Source organism: Bufo bufo, chromosome 4, assembly GCF_905171765.1.
Source record: "Bufo bufo chromosome 4, aBufBuf1.1, whole genome shotgun sequence".
NCBI lineage: Eukaryota > Metazoa > Chordata > Amphibia > Anura > Bufonidae > Bufo > Bufo bufo.
The window spans coordinates 556,376,419-556,400,735 of NC_053392.1; the positions used below are offsets into that span (position 1 = coordinate 556,376,419).

General features: G+C 42.5%; 1 protein-coding gene across 2 annotated transcripts in view; it reads left to right on the forward strand.

Annotated features, from left to right (window-relative positions):
- ASB3 (ankyrin repeat and SOCS box containing 3) overlaps positions 1-24,317 on the forward strand; it is a 156,962-nt gene that overhangs the window by 8,312 nt on the left and 124,333 nt on the right. For both annotated transcript variants that reach the window (XM_040430158.1, XM_040430157.1), the window contains exon 3: positions 5,374-5,532. In XM_040430158.1, the coding sequence (XP_040286092.1) occupies positions 5,374-5,532 (159 nt within the window). The remainder of the gene's footprint in view (positions 1-5,373; positions 5,533-24,317) is intronic.

Here is a 24,317-nt window from a genome sequence, read left to right on the forward strand (position 1 = left end):
ATTGCATTACATTGTGTATCAATTATTTTTATTACAGCTTTTTAATTCAGTTTTTTAAGGGATATAAATAATGTGGTTTTATGAATAAATTGTGTGTTCAGTATCAACTCTTTCAATTTACCTGAATTTATGCATTGCTTACTAATAAAATGTGGTCTGATTCTTATCTAAGTCACAATAAAATAAAATAAATGCAATGTAACTAAATGAATAACACACAAAGCATTGTACCAATAATGTCTTTTATTGTGCACATCGGCAGAGTGAAACATTAAGAGAACCTAGTATAGGGGTTGTCTCGTCTGGGACATTGATGGCGTATTGCTAGGATATGTCATCAATGTCAGATAGGTGCGAATCCAACGTTTGGGACCCACTCCTACCTCCAGAACGGCACTCCTGAAGTGAGCAGAGAGCAGCCCGATTGCCCGGCCACCCTCTGTTCACCGCTATGGGATTTCCAAAGAATAGTTGACTGCTCATTTGGCTATTTATGGCAGTCTTATAGCGATGGATGGAGAGGTGGCCGCGCTTGCACAGTGCGCTCTTGTTTCTTCCCTCCCCACAACACTTTACTATGGGAAGTGTTGTGGCTGCTTCTCATCTACGCCCACAACCCCTGGAAGTTCGGGTTGTAAACAATGGAGCGTAACGGGAGCATGGAGACTGAAGTGAAGACTCAGGAAAGGTTGACAGGTGCACGATTATGCTCCGTAAGAGACTGTATGAGGTTTATTCAGTTAGGGTACTTTCACACTAGCGTTTTTCTTTTCCGGCATGGAGTTTCGTCACAGGGGCTCTATACCGGAAAAGAACTGATCAGTTTTATCCCCATGCATTCTGAATGAAGAGTAATTCGTTCAGGATGCATCAGGATGTCTTCAGTTCAGTTGTTTTGACTGATCAGGAAAAAGATAAAACCGCAGCATGCTACGGTTTTATCTCCGGCCCAAAAAACTTGCCTGAATGCCGGATCCGGGAATTTTTTCCATAGGAATGTACTAGTGCCAGATCCGTCCTTATGCACAGAACGAAAAAAAAAGGTGAAAAAAATAAATGCCGGATCCGTTTTTCCGGATGACACCGGAAAGACGGATCCGGTATTGCAATGCATTTTTCTGACTGATCAGGATCCTGATCCGTCTTACAAATGCCATCAGTTTGTATACGTTTTGCTAGATCCGGCAGGCAGTGCCGCTGATGGAACTGCTTGCCGGATCACTCTCCCACAAGTGTGAAAGTAGCCTTAGATTACATTTTTTTTGTATGCGGATTGCTTAACCGCCTCACGTCCGCCCATAGGATATAAACGTCCTATGGGTGGACGTCTATTTCTGACAGCACGTTTTAAAACGTCCTGTCAGAAATAGCAGCTGCACGCTAATCGTGCAGCTGCTGATCGGGTTGCCCGCTGTCAGTGACAGCAGGGCAACCCAGAGATAAGGCAGGGACAGTGCCCAGGTGTCCCTGCCTTCACGATCGCTGCAGACACAGCGCTCACCGAGCGCTGTGTCTGCAGAGCAGGAAGCGCTGTGCGCTTCCTGTTCCGGCCTGGCGGTCATGTGACCGCCGGGACCGGAGAGTGCAGGGGCTGTGTGAGGTCTCTCAGAGACCTCGATCAGCCCTGCTGTGAGGCTGTACAGCGCAGGATTGCTGCTGTACAGCCTCTATAGGGGTGCATTTGTCCTGTAACTGGGGCTACTATCTCAGCCCCAGTTACAGGAGAAATCAACTGTGAAAAAAAAAAAAAAAAAAGTGACGTAAATGTCCCCCAGAGGTCTTGTATGACCTTATGGGGGACGAAAAGTGTAAAATAAAATAAAAATAAAATAAAGTGTTGAAAAAATAAAATAAAAAAAAGGTTCACATGTAAAAAAAAAAAAAATCCCAAGTAAGGAATAAAAAAAAAAAATATAAAAATAAAATAAAATAGACATATTTAGTATTGCGGCGTCCGTAAAAACCAGCTCTATAAAAATATCACATGACCTAACCCCTCGGGTGAACACCGTAAAAAATAAATAAAAAAAACTGTGTCAAAACAAGCAATTTTTGTCACCTTGCATCTCAAAAGGTGCAACACCAAGTGATCAAAAACGCGTATGTCCCACAAAATGGTACCAATAAAACCGTCACCTCATCCCGCAAAAATTGAGCCCCTACATAAGAAAATCTCTCAAAAAATAAAAAAACTATAGCTCTTAGAACATGGAGACACTAAAACATCATTTTTTTGGTTTCAAAAATGCTATTATTGTGTTAAAGTGAAACAAATAAAAAAAAGTATACATATTAGGTATTGCCGCGTCCGTAAAAACCAGCTCTATAAAAATATCACATGACCTAACCCCTCGGGTGAACACCGTAAAAAATAAATAAAAAAAACTGTGTCAAAACAAGCAATTTTTGTCACCTTGCATCACAAAAGGTGCAACACCAAGTGATCAAAAACGCGTATGTCCCACAAAATAGTACCAATAAAACCGTCACCTCATCCCGCAAAAAATGAGCCCCTACATAAGAAAATCTCTCAAAAAATAAAAAAACTATAGCTCTCAGAACATGGACACATTAAAACATAATTTTTTGGTTTCAAAAATGCTATTATTGTGTAAAACTTTAATAAATGAGAAAAAGTATACATATTAGGTATCGCCACGTCCGTAACAATCTGCTCTATAAAAATGTCACTTGACTGAACCCCTCAGGTGAACGCTGTAAAAATAAATAAATAGAAACTGTGCTAAAACAACCAATTTTTTGGTCACCTTGCCCCATAAAGTGTTATAATGAATGATCAAAAAATCATATGTACCCAAAAATAGTACTAATAAAACTGGCACCTTATCCCCTAGTTTCCAAAATGGGGTCACTTCTTGGGAGTTTCTACTGTAAGGGTGCATCAGGGGGCTTCAAATGGGACATGGCATCTAAAAACCATGTGGAGTTCCTTTCCTTCTGCGCCCTGCCGTGTGCCCATACAGCAGTTTACGACCACATGTGGGGTGTTTCTGTAAACCGCAGAATCTGGGTAATAAATATTGAGTTTTGTTTGGCTGTTAACCATCGATGTGTTAAAGAAAAAAATTGATTAAAATGGAAAATCTGCCAAAAAAGTGAAATTTAAAAATTTGATCTCCATTTTCCTTTAATTCTTGTGGAACGCCTAAAGGGTTAACAAAGTTTGTAAAATCGGTTTTGAATACCTTGAGGGGTGTAGTTTCTACAATGGGGTCATTTATGGGGTATCCACTATGTAGGCCCCACAAAGTGACTTCAGACCTGAACTGGTCCTTATAAAGTGGGTTTTGGCAATTTTCTTACAAATTTGAAGAATTGCTTCTAAACTTCTAAGCCTTCTAACGTCCTAAAAAAATAAAATGACATTTCCAAAATGATGCCAACATAAAGTAGACATATGGGAAATGTTAAATAATAACTATTTTATGAGGTATCACTTTCTGTTTTGAAAGCAGAGAAATTGAAATTTAGAAAATTGCGAATTTTTCAAATTTTTGGGTAAATTTGGGATTTTTTCATAAATAAAGGTGAAATATTTTGACTCAAATTTATGACTATCATGAAGTACAATGTGTCACGAGAAAACAATCTCTGAATGACTTGGATAAATAAAGGCGTTCTAAAGTTATTACCACATAAAGTGAGATATGTCAGTTTTGCAAAATTTGGCCTGGTCAGGAAGGGGGCAAAGGGCCCAGATGGGAAGTGGTTAAAGGGGTTGTCCAGCTCTTTTTTTTTTTTTTTTTTTTATCCTTGCCCCTCCCCTAAGACCCGTTTAGTAACATAGTACATAAGGCCGAAAAAAGACATTTGTTCATCCATTTCGGCCTGTTATCCTGCAAGTTGATCCAGAGGAAGGCAAAAAAACCCTGTGAGGTAGAAGCCAATTTTCCCCACTTTAGGGGAATAAAAAATTCCTTCCCGACTCCAATCAGGGAATCAGAATAACTCCCTAGATCAACGACCCCTCTCTAGTAGCTATAGCCTGTAATATTATTACACTCCAGAAATACATCCAGGCCCCTCTTGAATTCCTTTATTGTACTCACCATCACCACCTCCTCAGGCAGAGAGCTCCATAGTCTCACTGCTCTTACCGTAAAGAATCCTCTTCTATGTTTGTGCACAAACCTTCTTTCCTCCAAACGCAGAGGATGTCCCCTCGTCACAGTCCTGGGGATAAATAGATGATGGGATAGATCTCTGTACTGATCCCTGATATATTTATACATAGTAATTAGATCTCCCCTTAGTCGTCTTTTTTCTAAAGTGAATAACCCTAATTTTGATAATCTTTCAGGGTACTGTAGTTGCCCCACTCCAGTTTTTACTTTAGTTGCCCTCCTCTGTACCCTCTCCAGCTCTGCTATGTCTGCCTTGTTCACAGGAGCCCACAGGAGGCCATAATGTCACTGTACACGCACACGGATGCAGATTCTAAAACAGAAACTGTGACCTTTTTAGTGCGGATTTCTGTGCGTTTTTATGCACTGAAAACTGATTGTGTTACTTGTGGTTTTTAGTGTGGATTTGATGCTGATTTTCCATAGAACTCATCCTTGCATTGAAAAAGGTGAAATATGCACAAAAAAATTAAATTAAATCGCACAAAAGAATTAACATGCTACAGAATTCTAAATCCACATGTCCGGTTAATTTCCGCACGGAAAAAAAAAAGGCAAAAGGGGTAATTTATTAAAGCTCCTCTGGCGTAAAAATAGTCGCAAAGGGCATTTTTGCAACTATTTAATGCCGCCCCTTGCTGGTCTAGTTTTTCATCTACTTTCTTGTCTGTTTCCAAGCAAAATGTACTACTTCTTCGCCTGAAAATGGACAAGAAAGTAGATGGAAATCTAGACCAGTAAGGGGCTGAGTTTTTATTATGAGGTGCATGCCTTGTCATAAATTAGCCATATAGAACGGCAACGCGGGAGGGGGGACAATGGGGTAAAAAGCAGTCTTGATAAATGTCGCCCAGAGTGTACATTAGATTTCTCTAATCTTATACACTTTTCTAGTACTGTAGTATGTTGCGTTTTTTTTTGTGTGTGGGACATCTTACACGTGGGCTTTCCCGCCATCTCCACTGACTGCGGATTCAGGTGAAGAGGATTAAGTTGTTATATGGTTATTGCATTTATCTGAAAGCCTACTCCGCTTCACCACTGGACGACAGTTATGCTTTCCAATACAGCAAACATTTCAGTTATTCCTTGAGCGACCAGGTCCGCGAGTCTCTGTTATTACAACGCTTGAGGATAAATACGAGTATTCTGATGACATTGCAATAAGATTAGTCAAGCTGAAGAACTGCCCTCTGTGTCCTAATGTTGTGTAATTCCACTCCGACAGCTCCGTCCAGGGCGTACCTAAAGTCAAAGACGTTTGAAGGGGAGTCCGCGCTACATCTTGCCGCTAAGCGTGGAAGTGTTCCATGCTGTGAGTTCCTGCTGCGAGCCGGGGCCGATCCCAATGACCTCACCAATGATGTAACGACACCGCTGTTCCTAGGTAATGTAAAGGGGAGCCTATAGAATTCTGTGGGATAGTAATCTGTAACGTGATTAATGTCATAAACTCTCAAGAAGTGGAATATTGCATTTATTTTTATTCATTTTTTTATTCTGAATGATTGTATTAGAAACAGTAGACTGTATAGACCTGCCCACTGCAGGCTTATTTGTATTGTACTTACCTGTCAACAATTTTAGGGCAGCAAATCATTTTTTAAATGGCCAAAATGGTTGGGGTGTATTCAGACGGTGCAATAAAAACACAAATTTTTACACAATGTGGTTTTAACTGTACCGTCTGAATACACCCTTAGTGCAATTATCGCACATTTACTTTGGTCTGTGTGAATGGGTTGTTTCATATGAGCGAGTCCTTCGCGGGAATCACGCTCCATGTGTGCGCGTGATCCTCTGCTCTGGACTTGCAGGAGCGCACGGCATTATCATGATTTATAATGCTGTGTGTCTCTGCTTGACCTTATTTCTACAGAAATAGATCATGATAAGGGTCCATTCACACGTCCGTAATTTGGGTCCGCATTCGTTCCGCAATTTGCGGACCCATTCACTTTCAATGGGGCTGGAACGGATGCAAATCCACATTTTCCTGGATCCACATCCGCATTTTCGGGATCTGCAATTTCGTTCCTGGAAAAAATAGAACATGTCCTATTCTTGTCCGCAATTGCGGACCAGAAAAGGCATTTTCTATTATAGTGTCTGTGATGTGCGGATCCGCAAATTACGGATCGCACATTGCTGGTGTCCGTGTTTTGCGGATTCGCAAAACACTTACGGACGTGTGAATGGACCCTAATGCTGTGCCCTTCTGCAGGTCCAGAACAGAGGATCACGCTCACACACGGAACATGATTACCGCAATGGACTCACTCGTGTGAAACAGCCCTTAGTGATGCTGGGGAAGGCATATACAACTTTTTTTTTTTTTTGCGATTCTACCTGCCGGATTTAGAAGGTGCTGATGCTGAGCTTTGTCCTTTCAGCAACCGCACATAAAAAATAATTATAGGTTTTTAGTAAATGGCAAGATCACACAGCACTTTGGGAATCTTTGTATGTGTGTGTATATATACAGTGTGTGTGTATGTATATGTGTATATATACAGTGTGTGTGTGTGTGTGTATATAAAAGATGGCAGCACCGGGAAAGTAAAACAAAAAGAGGAAAAAAGTGGGTGCACAGCCTAAGGCCTATTGCACACGACCGTATGGCTTTTTCAGTGTTTTGCAATCAGTTTTTCACGGATCCGTTGTTCCGTTTTTTGTTTCCGTTGTGTTTCCGTTTCTGTTCCGTTTTTCCGTTCCGTTTTTCCGTATGGCATATACAGTATACAGTAATTACATAGATAAAATTGGGCTGGGCATAACATTTTCAATAGATGGTTCAGCAAAAAACGGAATGGAAACGGAAGACATACGGATGCATTTCCGTATGTGTTCCGTTTTTTTGCGGACCCATTGACTTGAATGGAGCCACGGACTGTGATTTGCGGGCAATAATAGGACATGTTCTATGTTAAAACGGAACGGAAAAACGGAAATACGGAAACGGAATGCATACGGAGTACATTCCGTTTTTTTTGCGGAACCATTAAAATGAATGGTTCCGTATACGGACCGTATACGGAACGCAAAAAACGGCCAGTAAACGGGAAAAAAAAACGTCCGTGTGCAATAGGCCTAAACGGGATACAGCTTACCCGATATGAAAAATCCAAAAAGCAGGCAGCACTCCAAGGTAAAGGTGAAAAAATATGCAAGACTTTATTCACCTATGTGACAAGGCAACGTTTCTGCTCAGTATGAGCCTTTCTCAAGCAAAATTACAAAACCAGGTGAGCAGTGTATATATAGGGTGAAAAACATGTGACACACAATTGTGTTCAATTATTCAAATTGGATAAATCACTCCCAAAATTAAAATCCAGACCTTGCTCTTGCACATATGCACATACATAGTGGTAATATGTGCAGTAAAAATGGGATTTTTTATTTTTTTTTACAATTTATATAAAACAATAAATATCCAATCGATGTATACATTGCTGTGTAAAGTGCAAATAAAAATGATTAGGTATCATAAAGTGTCAAATGTGATCAATAAAAACAAGGAATGCATGCCCAGAGTCGCGTGTATGACAACCGGAGTCATCCCATCTTAGTGCGCCCACCGCGCATGCGCCATGGTGTATTTTTTTATTCCAGTGGCCATATTGGAAGAGGGCTACGGGTAACATGTCTCCCAGCGCGCACGTCTGTCATCAACACACCCAATAGCCCCATAGAACATCCAGGCCTATCCACCATGTATATCCAAACAGGGGAAAACAAGGACTACATGGACATAACGGTAAAAGAGCACACCGCCAGGTGTGGTCCATTCACCACCCGAGAAAAAAGGGGCAGAGCCGCGCATGACAGTGCGACAGTCCTACCGCTACATCCCGGACGTCCAGCCCCATAGCACCCCATAGGGTTCTCCTCAAATTAATCATACTATGACGTATGTCAACTCATCATAAGATTGTACTAATATATTTATAACGCAACTTGGGCATGCTATACAGTAAACATGGGTGAATAAAGTCTTGCATATTTTTTCACCTTTACCTTGGAGTGCTGCCTGCTTTTTGGATATATATATATATATATATATATATATATATATATATATATATATATATATATATTACAGTTAAAACCAGAAGTTTACATACACTATATAAAAATACACATATGCATGTTTTTCTCAATATCTGACATGAAATCAGAATAAACCTTTCCTGTTTTTGGTCAATTAGGATTACCATAATAATTATTATTTGCCAAATGCCAGAATAATGGGAGAGAGAATGTTTTAAGGCATTTTGATTACTTTCTGCAATGTCAAAAGTTTACATACACTAAGATTACTATGCCTTTAACCCCTTCACTACCGAGCAACTTTTCACCTTAAAGAGGACCTTTCACCTGTATAAACGATGTTAACTGAGTATGCTGCCATATAGAGCGGCGCCCGGGGATCTCACTGCACTTACTATTATCCCCGGGCGCCGCTCCGTTCTCCCGTTATAGGCTCCGGTACCTTGGCTTCTTAAGTTATAGTAGGCGGGTCTTCTCTTGTCCTGTGGGCGTCTCCTTCTCCTAGGCTGCAGCGCTGGCCAATCGCAGCGCACAGCTCACAGCCTGGGAGAAAAACACCTCCCAGGCTGTGAGCTGTGCGCTGCGATTGGCCAGCGCTGCAGCCTAGGAGAAGGAGACGCCCACAGGACAAGAGAAGACCCGCCTACTATAACTTAAGAAGCAAAGGTACCGGAGCCTATAACGGGAGAACGGAGCGGCGCCCGGGGATAATAGTAAGTGCAGTGAGATCCCCGGGCGCCGCTCTATATGGCAGCATACTCAGTTAACATCGTTTATACAGGTGAAAGGTCCTCTTTAAATCCTAGGCCGATTTTTGCAAATCTGACCAGTGTCACTTTATGTGGTGATAACTTTAAAACGCTTTTACTTATCCAGGCCATTCTGAGATTGTTTTCTCCTCACATATTGTACTTCACGACAGTGGTAAAATTGAGTCAAAAAATTTCATTTTTATTTATAAAAAAAAATACCAAATTTACCAAACATTTTGAAAAATTTCCAAATTTTAATTTCTCTACTTTTATAATAGATAGTAATACTTCCAAAAACAGTTATTACTTTACATTCCCCATCTGTCTACTTCATGTTTGGATCATTTTGTGAATGCCCACTTTATTTTTTGGGGACGTTCGAAGACTTAGAAGTTTAGAAGCAAATCTTGAACTTTTTCAGAAAATTCCAAAACCCACTTTTTAAGGACCAGTTCTGGTCTGAAGTCACTTTGTGGGGCTTATATAATAGAAACCACCCAAAATGACACAATTTTAGAAACTACACCACAATTTCAGAATTTCACTTTCTTGCCAGATTTTCCATTTTAAAAAAGCAAGGGTTAACAGCCAATCAAAACTCAATATTTATTGCCATGATTCTGTAGTTTACAGAAACACCCCATATGTGGTCGTAAACTACTGTACGGGCACACAGCATTGCGCAGAAGGAAAGGAACGCCATATGGTTTTTGGAGGGCAGATTTTACTGGGATCATTTTAAGCTGTCATGTCACATGACCCCCTGATGCATTTTGGAAACTACGGGATAAGGTGGCAGTTTTGTTGGTACTATTTTAGGGTACATATGATTTTTGATTGCTCTATATTACACTTTTTGTGAGGCAAGTTTTTTTTTTTTTTCTTATTTACATCTGACAGGTTAGATCATATGTTCATCTGACAGGTTAGATCATGTGCTATTTTTATAGAGCAGGTTGTTACGGACGCGACAATAGCGAACATGACTACTTTTTTTTTTTTTTTTTAGTTTTACATAATAAAGCATTTTTTTTTTAAATCAAATCTCTTTTTATTAAGATTTTCTGTCTCGACATAACGAGCAAAGTGAGTACAGAGATGTAATGGTTACAGCACATATAATAAAATACCAGATATCAGTATGAAGAGTCAAGACACAATATTGGGAGGTAAGGAAGAAAAAAGGAGGGGGGGGGGAAACAGGGAAAAACAAGGGGGGGAGGGGAATAGGGATGAGCAGTCATGGACATTTTACCAATGGCAACTAATACAAAGCTGAAAACAGAGATGGTATATCTGCATTAAGGCCTGGACAAGGGCACAAATCTCAGTAAAGGTAAGATAACAGTAAAATAAGCTCTCTCGGCGAAGGCAAATGCGAAAAGCAAAGGCAGAAGCGACTTGAGTAGACAGGTTTCCCTCTACTACCCTGCAATGGTGGATCATAGCTAGCATAATAAAGCATTTTTGAGTGATGATAAACTAAAAAGTGGGAAAAAAATCTGTTTTATATTTTTTTCTTGCCATATTTTGACCCCTATAACATTTTTTCAATTATGTGTACGGAGCTGTATGGGGGCTAATTTTTGCGGGGAGTTCTGAACTTTTCATTGATACCATTCTGGGGTGTATATGATTTTTGATCACTTTTTATTTAATTTTGTAGAAAATGAAACGACCTAAAACGGCGATCGGCTATTTGGACGCTTTTTTCCGTTTTGCTGTTTGCCGTATAGGGAATCTATTTTTATACTATGGGCGTTTTCGCACATTGCAACACCCATGAAGGGGAGTGATTTAGAATTTTTATGTTTTTATTTATTTATTTTTCAATTTTATTTTATTTTTTACACTTTTTTTTTATAGTTCCCATAACTATAGCAATCAATCATCTGATTACTATTATCATAGACTCCAATGCGCTTGCATTGAAATCTATGATGATTTTACTACTTTCCTATGGAGCCCTATTACAGTCAAGGGCTCCATAGGAATTACTATGCAACAGCCTCCTGCCATTCACAAAGACAGGGGCTGCTGCACACAAGCTCTGGCTCCTCCGATCGCCACACGGGGAGCTGGAGCATAACCAAAAGCGCACACTTTTGGTTTTCAGCATCTGAGGGGTTAAATGTCCGTGATCTGCATTATTGCCGGTTGCAGACATGAGCCGCGGGTGTCTGCTATAAGAAGCAGGCGTCCACCGTGGCTATGGCGCCCGCAGCGCTTGCGATCGGGCGCCATGTTTAAAGACCGGACCGATGACGTACATGTACTTCATTGGGCGTGAAGGGGTTAAGGATAACAAAGTCAATGTTTTGGAGTGGCCATCACAAAGCCCTGATCTCAATCCTAATGTAAATTTATGGGCAAAGCTGAAAAGGCGATCAACAAACATGGCTCAGTTACACCAGTTTTGTCAGGAGGAATGGGCCCAAATCCCGAACAACTATTGTGAGAAGCTTGTGAAAGGATATCCAAAACGCTTGACCCAAGTCATACAGTTTAAGGGCAATGTTACCAAATATTAATGAAATGTATGTAAACTTTTGACTTTGCAGAAAGTAATAAAAATGCCTTAAAACATTCTCTCTCTCATTAAGACTCCTGGAAAAAGCAGAGACCTCCCGGCTTCCTGGAAGAGCTGGCATATCTTCCGGACTCTGCATGGAGGGCTGCTTTACCCAGAAAACATGCACTTCAGTGGTATGTGGCGCCAAGATGCTGCATCATAGAACACTGTCCTGGCACCCAAACTATATTGAGAGGGTGGGGGGGGGGGGGGGGGGGGGGGGGGGGCTTAGTGACGTGCTGAAGGAGTTATGGCACCACGAGAATAGTCTGCCAAAAGTGGTGTCCATTATTTTTGCATCACATTTTCTCTTCTCCCGCAAGTGACTCAGTAATAGTTGGCACGTATAACATATATATATATATATATATATATATATATATATATAATATATATATGATGTACCTGTGTGCCAAATCTCGTGATTCTAAATGCGATGGTGCGGAATCCTTAAGTGGACATACATACACTCAGTTTTATATATTAGATGAAGGACATATTGTACATGCATAGACATGAAGGACATATTGTACATGCATAGACATGAAGGGCATACTGTACATACCTAGACCTGAAGGACATACTGTGTGTGTGTGTGTGTGTGTATATATATATATATATGGGATCCCACCACTTTTCACCAGACGGATGTGCTGCGGTGTACTTATTTCTTTATATATATATATATATATATATATATATATATATATATATATATATATATATATATACAGGGAGTGCAGAATTATTAGGCAAATGAGTATTTTGACCACATCATCCTCTTTATGCACGTTGTCTTACTCCAAGCTGTATAGGCTCGAAAGCCTACTACCAATTAAGCATATTAGGTGATGTGCATCTCTGTAATGAGAAGGGGTGTGGTCTAATGACATCAACACCCTATATTAGGTGTGCATAATTATTAGGCAACTTTCTTTTCCTTTGGCTCAGAAAAGTCAAAAATAGTGAGATATCTTGCAGAGGGATGCAGCACTCTTAAAATTGCAAAGCTTCTGAAGCGTGATCATCGAACAATCAAGCGTTTCATTCAAAATAGTCAACAGGGTCGCAAGAAGCGTGTGGAAAAACCAAGGCGCAAAATAACTGCCCATGAACTGAGAAAAGTCAAGCGTGCAGCTGCCAAGATACCACTTGCCATCAGTTTGGCCATATTTCAGAGCTGTAACATCACTGGAGTGCCCAAAAGCACAAGGTGTGCAATACTCAGAGACATGGCCAAGGTAAGAAAGGCTGAAAGACGACCACCACTGAACAAGACACACAAGCTGAAACGTCAAGACTGGGCCAAGAAATATCTCAAGACTGATTTTTCTAAGGTTTTATGGACTGATGAAATGAGAGTGAGTCTTGATGGGCCAGATGGATGGGCCCGTGGCTGGATTGGTAAAGGGCAGAGAGCTCCAGTCCGACTCAGACGCCAGCAAGGTGGAGGTGGAGTACTGGTTTGGGCTGGTATCATCAAAGATGAGCTTGTGGGGCCTTTTCGGGTTGAGGATGGAGTCAAGCTCAACTCCCAGTCCTACTGCCAGTTTCTGGAAGACACCTTCTTCAAGCAGTGGTACAGGAAGAAGTCTGCATCCTTCAAGAAAGACATGATTTTCATGCAGGACAATGCTCCATCACACGCGTCCAAGTACTCCACAGCGTGGCTGGCAAGAAAGGGTCTAAAAGAAGAAAATCTAATGACATGGCCTCCTTGTTCACCTGATCTGAACCCCATTGAGAACCTGTGGTCCATCATCAAATGTGAGATTTACAAGATTTACAAGGAGGGAAAACAGTACACCTCTCTGAACAGTGTCTGGGAGGCTGTGGTTGCTGCTGCACGCAATGTTGATGGTGAACAGATCAAAACACTGACAGAATCCATGGATGGCAGGCTTTTGAGTGTCCTTGCAAAGAAAGGTGGCTATATTGGTCACTGATTTGTTTTTGTTTTGTTTTTGAATGTCAGAAATGTATATTTGTGAATGTTGAGATGTTATATTGGTTTCACTGGTAAAAATAAATAATTGAAATAGGTATATATTTGTTTTTTGTTAAGTTGCCTAATAATTATGCACAGTAATAGTCACCTGCACACACAGATATCCCCCTAAAATAGCTAAAACTAAAAACAAACTAAAAACTACTTCCAAAAATATTCAGCTTTGATATTAACGAGTTTTTTGGGTTCATTGAGAACATGGTTGTTGTTCAATAATAAAATTAATCCTCAAAAATACAACTTGCCTAATAATTCTGCACTCCCTGTTTATGTGTGTGTGTGTGTGTATGTATATATATATATATATATATATATATATATATATATATACACATACATACACACACACATAGACCTGAAGGACATATTGTACATGGACATGAAGGACATACTGTATATACATGGACACGAAGGACATATTGTACATATACAGGAAGGACATACTGTACATGGACATTAAGGACATACCTTACATATATGGACAAAGGACATACTGTACATATATGGACATAAAGGACATACAGCATATACAGTACCTGCAGACACTCATCTTTGTTAGTGGCTGTAAATTGACGGTGGGGGACATGGTGAGGTTATCAGGGGGACAGCAGCTATTTAGTACAGTTTCTGGTTGAGGTGAGGGAGGTCATGTAGATAAGCACACGGCTTCTGGACAGCCAGGCTGATTCATAGAGGGGCGAGACCTCTCTCTTCTCACATAGAAGAGGATTCTCTGTTTTACAGACTATTCACTAGTAGTGATGAATAGGTTGTATTGGCAGGATTTGAATAAGTGCAGTGAAGGGGGCTGGAAGTGACAATGTGCTGCTTTCCCTTTCATACCGCATTGTGTAGTAAAGTTCAGAGCAGGATCCCTGGGAGGCTTAATTAGGGAGAGTTCACATCACCGTTATTTCTCCGTTCTTCTGATCTGTCAGAAGAACAGAAAATTAAAGACAAAAAGGATCCTGTAAATAAAAACAAACAAAAAAAAAAAACCTGGATCCTGCACATTTGGCATCTGTTTAAACCATTTCCATCTGAGATCAGTTTTTTTTAGAGGGAAAAAAAAGTATTGCATGCATTTTTTTTTCTGTGTAAAAAAATAACAAAAAACGGATCTCATGCGCAAATGGCTCAAACGGATGCCAAATGTGTATAACTGATGCATTGTTTTTACAGGATCTGTTTTTTTTATTTTCTATTCTTCTACCAGATCAGGTGATGTGAACTCTCCCTTACTAACCTTTCAGTGTTCGGATCTATATCAGTCATTCAGTGGTCCTACTCCAAACTTCACTGCACAGTCCAGTGGATGAAGGAAATGATGTCATAGTCCGGTGATTTACATAAGATGCATGGGCCACACACTCAAGTTACTGAGCTATTTTTTAAAATAAATGTATTTAGAGATTACTGTATTTTTCGCCCTATAAGACGCACTGGCCCATAAGACGCACTTAGGTTTTAAAGGAGGACAATAAGAAAAATATATTTTTCATTAGCCCTCAGAACAGACCCCCAATGTTAATCAGACCTCAATCAGACCTCAGCTCAGACCCCAATGTGAATGACCCACAATCAGACCTCACATAAGAGCCCCAATATAAATAAGACCCCCATTCAGACCATGCCTCATTTGATCAGCCCCCATATCACACAGCTCCCTCACGATGTGCGCAGCTACAGCACAGGCGAGGACCAGGAAGCGGTGAGTACAGAGCCTTCACCGCTTCCCGGTCCTCCGGTACTAATGAGCGCTTCCATAATGGAAGTGCTCATTAGTATTCACCCCATAAGACGCAGGGAAATTTTCCCCCCACTTTGGGGGGAAAAAAACTGTGTCTGGTGGGTCGAAAAATACAGTATTTTACAAAAATCAGTAATTCTTTTAAATAAAAGATTTTTTGATAGGCTCTCTTTAAAGGAGCAGTACAGCTTTAGAAACCAAACATTTCTTCCAGAAATAGCACTATACCTGTCCATAGTTTTTCTGGTATTGTGTCTCAATGACATGGAATTAAAGCAATACCACATACCATCCATGGGCAGGTATAGTGCTGTTTTTGAAAGAAAGTAGCCATGTTTTTTTTTAAATCCTGTAACCCCCTTTATGGGTATTTTGCAGGACTTTAATATTGATAACCTATACTTAGGGTAAGGCATCAGATCTGTACCCCACAACTTCTGGCACCCACACCATGGGCCGCTGCGCTCCGTAACAGCACAGCTCCATACCCTGAGTTGTGGCCGTGATTTAACAGCTGTTTTATTTCTCCTCCCCACAACATTTCCTATACCAACGTTATCTCTAAAATTTGTGATAAATCCATATTGTACAAAACGAAGGTAAGGCTGGACTGCCTGCTCACTCAAGGATCAGATCATCCTTTTAGGCTAGGTCTACACAATGACATTTGTCGCACCAATGTCGTGCGACAATTTTTATAATGATAGTCTATGGTGTCGCACTGCGACATGCGACATGCTGCGACTGCGACGCGACAGTCACAAAAAATCCATTCGAGATGGATTTTTCTGCAACTGTCGCAGTCGCATGTCGCATTGCGACACCATAGACTATCATTATAAAAAATGTTGCGCGACAAATGTTGCAGTGTAGTCGCGCGACACATGTTGTGTAGACCTAGCCTTAGACGTATATGGAGAGGGGAGGTGGAATGAGCGGCAGAGCCATGATTCAGCAGCTAATACTAAGGTCCCTTTCACACGGGCGAGAATTCCGCGCGGGTGCAATGCGTGAGGTGAACGACGCATTGCACCTGCACTGAATCCGGACCCATTCACTTCAATGGAGCCGTGTACATGAGCAGTGATTTTCACGCATCACTTGTGCGTTGTGTGAAAATCGCAGCAAGCTCTATATTGTGCGTTTTTCACGCAACGCAGGCCCCATAGAAGTGAATGGGGCTGCGTGAAAATCGCAAGCAAGTGCAGATGCGGTGCGATTTTCACGCATGGTTGCTAGGAGACGATCGGGATGGGAACCCGATCTTTATTATTTTCGCTTATAACATGGTTATAAGGGAAAATAATAGCATTCTTTATACAGAATGCTTAGTAAAATAGGGATGGAGGGGTTAAAAATAATAAACAAATTTAACTCACCCCATCCACTTAGTTGCGTACGGATCTCCTCTTCTTTCTACTTTCTTCAGGACCTGGCTAAAGGACCTTTTGATGACGTCACTGCGCTCATCACATGGTTCATCATGTGATGAAGTTCGGGTTCGGGTATGGGCATTAAAACGCTTTGCACTCACGCGGAAAAATCGCGCATTTTCCCGCAACGCACCCGCATCTTGTCCGGCCCTCACACGCGATGTCCGTTCTGTAGCCCTGCCAAAAAAAATAACATGTCCTATTCTTGTCTGTTTTAAGCATTGTTACAATGGATCCGCCAAAAACAAACGGATGGCATACAGATGTCATCCGTTTTTTTTTTGCGGATCTGCAATTTGCGGACAGCAAAACACATACGGTTGTGTGCATGTAGCCTCAGGCCTCATGCACACGGCCGTTGTTTTGGTCCGCATCCGAGCCGCAGTTTTGGCGGCTCTGATGCGGACCCATTCACTTCAATGGGGCCGCAAAAGATGCAGACAGCACTCCGTGTGCTGTCTGCATCCGTTGCTCCGTTCCATGCTCCCCAAAAAAAAATATAATCTGTTAGGAATAGGCAGTTATATTAATGGCTGTCTGTGCCGTACCGCAAATTGCGGAACTCACACAAACACCATCCGTGTTTTGCGGATCCGCAATTTGCGGACCGCAAAACACACAACGGTCGTGTGCATGAGGCCTTATGCAAAGGAAAAAAACTGCTAAAGAAATGGCAGATACCAATCATATAACAGGCAAATACAATGCTATTGCTCACATACACACTCATGACATCTTCTGAAAGGACAGTTACGCTTTAAATGGAAGCAAAGCTGCCGTACTATTCACAGCCACTACCCAATGTACCGAGCTGCGCTGTTTCAAGAGCGCAGCAGCCGTTCATCTGATCGGACGGGGTGTCGGTAGTCAGATGCCCCACACAATCTGATATTGGTGACCTGTACTAAGGATCGATCATCGTTATTACAGGGGTCAATCTTTTTATTAAGTTTTTACTTTTTTACAAATAAACAGGTCATAATCCAGCATACCGCGCTTGAGCTGCGAGGTGCAGATATACATCGCATACTCTGTGCATAAAACGTACATCGAGACGGGTACAGATGAAGCACAGCAACCAAAATGTGCAAAGAGTATAAAACAAATAAAATAAAACATAAACATAATACGCCACCATAGAGTCCCATGTCCTGTGTACTAGGAAAAGAAGAAATCACAGCCGAATATGGTTGGGGTCTGTCAACCATGCAGATTCTGCTTTATCTAGATGTATGCCCTTTATTTCTGATTGGTTCTGGATGTGTGGGTTTTTTTTTAATATAAAAAATTCAGTGTTTCTTCCGCATGCTGCTGAATGATTATTGAGTTAGCGATGTCTTATGTCAATGACCGGCTTAATTAACGTCTTTGTGTGAAGCTGAGTGCAGACAGTGTGAATAGCAGCGCTGCCTCTATTAGCATTTCCATGTCATATATACATTAATCACCAATTATACCTTTTATAATGTAAAATCCACATTGTTAATTAATGATAGATCTTCTATTTAAAGGGAACCTATCACGTTGAACATGGTGTCTGATCTGCATAATATAGAGCAGGAGGAGCTGAGCAGATCGATTTATATAAATTTTATAGGAAAAGATTCAGTAAAACTTGTAATTTTATATATTTATATCTCTGCTCATTCTGGGCTTTGAAGTCCAGGAGGCGGTCCTATCAGTGATTGACAGCCTTCCCTCTATGACTGTGTCAATCACTGATAGGACCGCCTCCTGGACTTCAAAGCCCAGAATGAGCAGAGATATAAATATATAAAATTACAAGTTTTACTGAATCTTTTCCTATAAAATCGTATATCAATCTGCTCCGCTCCTATAACATGCTTGCAGCTCAAACGCCATGTTCAGTGTGACAGATTCCCTTTAAATGAATAAATTACAGGTTAGGGGGGGGTTCACATAAGTGTTTTGATTTCCATAATAACATGCTTATAGCAGAAAATGATGGAAACCAAAAGTAACACTGTCCGTTCTCCGTTTTAATCCGTCCTAATATAGTTGAATGGAGAATAATGCAAACCATTATAAATAACGAAAATCAGACGGAATGCTGGTTTCCGTTATTCTCCATTCAACTATATTAGGACGGATTCGTGGTACAAACGTGTATACAAGATAATAGCATGCAGCATACAATATCATGTATTTCAACATTTTCCCTGGTGGGAAAACAATAGAACAAAATAAAATCGGGCATGCCAGACTTCTTCACATGTGTAATGCAGACATGACAGTGTTACTTTTGGTTTCCATTATACCAATTCCGTTATTTTCTGTTATAATGGAATGCTATAACTGAAATCAAAACGCTTATGTGAACCCCCCCCCTTATACTGAATCTTTTCCTATAAATCTATACATAAATTTGCTCGGCTCCTCCTGTTCTATAACATGCTGCCTGTCAATTAAATCATATTTTCCTGGTGACCGATTCCCCTAAACCTCATGTTACATTTATGGAGGATTTGGGTCTTTAAAGATGGCACCTATTCTGGAGTGGAGTGAGTGCCATAGCTACCAGGTTTCACACAGCAGACACCCGGGGCTACAGACTGCATTCGGCAGTAATGCCAGTTGTGGACATTTAACCCCACAACATTTGAAAAACCAGGAAGAGCATGCTTTCCGGCAGGAACGCCTCCCGCTTGCTGAGATCGGGGAAGGTGTTCCATTGAAGTATTAAAGGGGTTGTCTCATAATGGACAATGGGGACATATCGCTAGGATATGCCCTCATTGTATTATAGGTGCGGGTCCCACCGCTGGGACCCGCACCTATATCGAGAACGGAGCCCCGCAAGTGAAGGAGGGCGCACTGCGGTTGCGCAGCCGCCCTCCATTCATTTTCAATGGGGCCGGCGAAAATAGCCGAGCGCTGGCTCTGCTATTTCCGTCAGCCCCATAGAAATGAATCGGAGCGGGGACCACGCATGCGTGGTACGCTCCCATTCACTTCCATGGGGAGCTGGCTTGGTGTTGGCCGGACCGGAGTCCTCCAGCCACCACCTTGCGGGGCTCCGTTCTATATATAGGTGCGGGTCCCAGCGGTGGGACCCGCACCTATAAAACAATGGGGGCATATCCTAGCAATATGCCCCCATTGTCTATGATGAGACAACTCCTTTAAGCCAGAGCCTGTACTTGGAGTCTAGGCTTTTTACTGGTATATTCCAATTCAGGCCTTCAGGTGGCAGCACTGTATTGGAATATACTGATGTTTGTATAGTGTAATGATTAAAATTCCATTAAGTTATACAAATTGCAATGATTGTATGTTGGGGGTCCACTTGGGAGCCTAAAAAATCTGGGGAAAAAATGTTTTTAAAAATATAAAAAAATTCAAATCACCCTCCTTCCCCCCCCCCAAATAAAAATAAAAATCATAGGCATTGCCACATCCGAAAAAAACAAAACTATTAAAATATAAAAAGATTTATCCCATACAGTGTATAGTGTAATGGAAAAAAATATAATATGACTGATTTGCCATTTTTTTCATCATTTCACCTACCACAAAAATTATATAAAAAGTAATCAAAATGGTATCAGTAAAAATTACCTGCAAAAAAAAAAAAAGCTTTCGGCTCCATAGACTTAACTATAAAAAAAGTTATGGGAGTCAGAATATGGTGATGAAAAAAATAAATAACATTTTTTAGTATTGAAACACAAGAAAAACAATATAAATAGGCGATTACTGTAATTGTACTGAACCAGAGAATAAAAGTAACGGGTCAGTTTTACTGCATAATGAATGCCATAAAAACAAAACTCCTAGAACTGTGGCGGAATTGCGTTTTTTTTCTTTTTCCCCACCACATTCGCCATTTTTTTTCCAGCTTCCCACTACGTTCTATGCAATATTAAATAATGCCATTAGAAAGTACAACTTGTCCTGCAAAAAAAACAAAAAAAAAAATGCCCCCCTATCACTATGTAAATGGTAAAATAAAAAAAGTTATCAAAATGTAAAAACAGAAGATTGCCATTTCATGAAGGGGTTAAAGGCAAGTTTATCAGTATTGTCATAGTAAAATCTTCTGGCGCAATATAAAAACGTTTTGATATCATTTACGATTTTCAAGCCTTATGATAAATGTCTGTGAGGCCATGTGAAGGACTGAGATTTCCTCTCATCGCTCAACACTAAATTACATCACTTTGCCATTAATTTAATTTTGGGGATGAGACGGGGCCATAAGTCTACTCAGTCCTGGAGTATGTGTGTAGTGGGCACCATGTGGCAGAGTTGTGTGTGTAGTGGGCACCATGTGGCAGAGTTGTGTGTGTAGTGGACACCATGTGGCAGAGATGTATACCCCCAGCTCTGTATATACCGCCAGCTCTATATATACCCCAGCTCTGTATGTGTGTGTATATGTGTATGTATGTATATATATATTTCCCCAGTCATCTCCATGACAGCACTAGTCTTTTTTTTTTTTTTTTTTCTTCTATATCGCCCCGCTGTGGCGGGGCGTCACCTGATAGACCGGAGGTCGGTTCCAGGGTCCGGCTCTTCCCTCCTCCAGGCGCGGTCTATGCCCGGGTCTCCCTTATTCATGGTGACCCCGGCGAAGTTCCCTCTGCGGCGGCCCAGGCGGGCTTGATGCAGCGTGGTACGGGCGGCTGGAGCGACGCTATGACGATGACGTCGTGACGTCACGGAGGCCGCGGCCGGCCCCAAATTCAAAAGGACGCTGATTCTGACCGCTCTGAGGCCTGCAGTTTTCACCCTGCCTGCTGGCAGCAACACAAGTGGACGGGAGCTGAGAGGATGAGCTCCTCTACCACTACTGGCTCGGGTCCTGAGACCCCTACCACTCTGGGCGGTGTGAGTAGCCTGCTGGCACCTAGTCATTTTATGTATTTGCCCTGCCGTGGTTGACCCTTTCCTCCCTTGTGTATTACAGGGAGAAAAGGAGTCTACCTCTTCTGCTAAATCCAGACCCAGGAAGTGTGGCGTCTGCTCTAAACGCCTTCCTTCCTCAGGGTCCAAACTGCTATGTAAGGACTGCACCTCTACCGTGGTGAAGGCTGAGTCCTCTAGTCTTATGGAGGAGATTAAGACTCTGGTCAGAACGGAGGTCCAATCAGCGTTGGCCGATAGGGACCCCCCTGCCTCCCCTAAACCCCAGCCTCGCCAGGGCCACAGACCACCCTCCTCCAGAGGCTTTGACTGATCTGGGAGTGACCTGGACTCGGCCGACTCTGAATTATCAGATGTGGAAACTACTGCTAGATCTCTGGAATCGGAGGAAAGTAGTGAGTACAGGAGATTCCTCTTTAACCCAGAGGATATCGATGAATTGATCCGAACCATCAGGGCCACTATTAGGATGGAGATCCCTAAGAGGTCCAAGTCAGTCCAGGAAGAGATTTTCGGGGGTTTAGGGGAGAGGCACAAGTCTGTGTTCCCGGTCCCGGACAATGACCACAAGATGATACAGGCAGAATGGGAAAAGCCGGAGAAGGGTTCCTTTATCCCACGGGGTCTTAAGAGGTGATACCCCTTCGACGAAGCAAACTGTGCCGATTGGGAAGCCATTCCCAGGGTTGATGCTCCCGTTGCCAAGGTAGCAAAACGGATGGTCCTACCATTTGAGGACGCGGCGCAGCTCAAAGACCCTCTAGATAGGAAAGCCGAGAGCCTGCTCAAGAAGACATGGGAGGCTACAGCAGCTCTCCTAAAACCGGGGGTAGCAGCAACGTGCGTGGCTCGTACACTTGCCGTGTGGCTTGAACAACTAGAGCACCATAAAGAGAATAAGGCCCCTTAGGAGGAGATCCTGGACAGTCTTCCTCTTTTAAAGAAGGCCACCTTCTTCCTTGCCGATGCCGGCGGTCCTTTCCAATACTACCAGACGGGTGCTGTGGCTTAAGGCCTGGTCGGACGATACCGTCTTAAAGAACAGACTGATATATCTACCCTTTCACGGTCAGTATGTGTTCGGGTCTGACCTGGACAAGATCCTTGAAAACGCCACGGACCGTAAGAGGGGCTTTCCAGAGGACAAATCCAAGTCCAGGAGACAGTTTTTTCGGAGGCCCCAGCAGGATCCCAGGGCTGATAGGAGGAGCTGCGAGGGTCGCGGATTTACGAGAGGTGGGAGCGGAAAAAGTTTTTTCCTCAATCCCAACCGGGGAGATCCCTCTCCCTCTTTGTCAAAACAATGACATCATCCCGGTCGGAGGAAGGCTCATCTCCTTTCTAGGGGTTTGGGAACAAACCATCATGGATCCATATATATTAGGCATCGTAGAACATGGCTACACTATAGAGCGGGATTCCCTTCCTCCGCAGAGGTTCGTCCTGACCAAGCTCCCCTGGGGCCTCGAGTCTCCCTTATCCGAGGGCGTAAGAAACTTATTACGCCTGGGGGCAGTAGAAAGGGTCCCTGCCGGAGAATTGGGGAGGAGTCCCTACTCCCCCTTATTCCTGGTCTGGAAATCGAATGGCAATTTTCGGACCATCATAAATTTAAAACCCCTGAACAAACATATCACTTACCACAAGTTCAGGATGGAGACCGTCAAGTCAGCGGTAAAGCTCATCAAAAGAGGGGCTATGATGGCTACAATAGACCTCTCCGACGCATACTTCCATATCCCAATACAGGTCCGTTCCAGAAGATACCTGAGGTTCGCGGTAAAGCAAGGTGGGACAGCCCGCCACTATCCATTCAAGTGCCTCCCATTCGGCATATCATCGGCACCCCGCATATTCACCAAGGTTATGGCGGAGGTCGTAGCCTCCCTAAGCAAGGAGGGGATAATAATTGTCCCTTACTTGGATGATCTGCTAATAGTGGCAGAAACCTCAGATATCCTTCACAGGCACATCCAAGTGGTTCTCTTGCGCCTCCAGAACTTGGGCTGGTTAGTCAACCGGGAGAAGTCCGACCTGCTCCCAGACCATCGGAAGATCTTCCTGGGTATCCTCTTGGATTCGACTCTTCAAAGATCCTTTCTTTCCCCGCTAAAGATACAAAAGCTGAAGTCAAGGGTCCTCCACTTCACCAAGCAGTCCTGTTGCTCAATAAGGCAGGGCATGGAAATGCTGGGCCATCTCACCTCTTGCATTCCTGCGGTAGCCTGGGCCCAATTCCATATGAGACCCTTACAGAAGCTGGTCCTAAGTCAATGGAACTGGTCTCAATCATCCCTGGACCGAAGGTTGTCAGGGTCCCGGGAAGTGAAAGCTTCACTGGACTGGTGGCTCAGGACCAAGAACCTGGAAACGGGAGTTCCTTGGAGGCAGGAGTATGTGTTTTCCCTCACAACGGACGCCAGCTCCCGGGGCTGGGCGGCCCTCGCGGCTTCAGAGGCCTTTCAGGGGATCTGGTCCGAGGACCAAAGAAGGATGTCCCCCAACTACAGAGAACCCGCAGTATGGGAGGGCCTCAGGTCCATCCAAGTACAGGCCAAGAATCGCCACGTCCTGGTCCATTCGGACAACTCCACAGCTGTGGTGTTTATCCAGCACCAAGGAGGAACAAGACACGGTCACCTCCAGAGGCTCTCAGACCGAATCTTCCTTTGGGCAGAAAGGAATCTACAATCCCTCGCAGCAGTACATCTGAA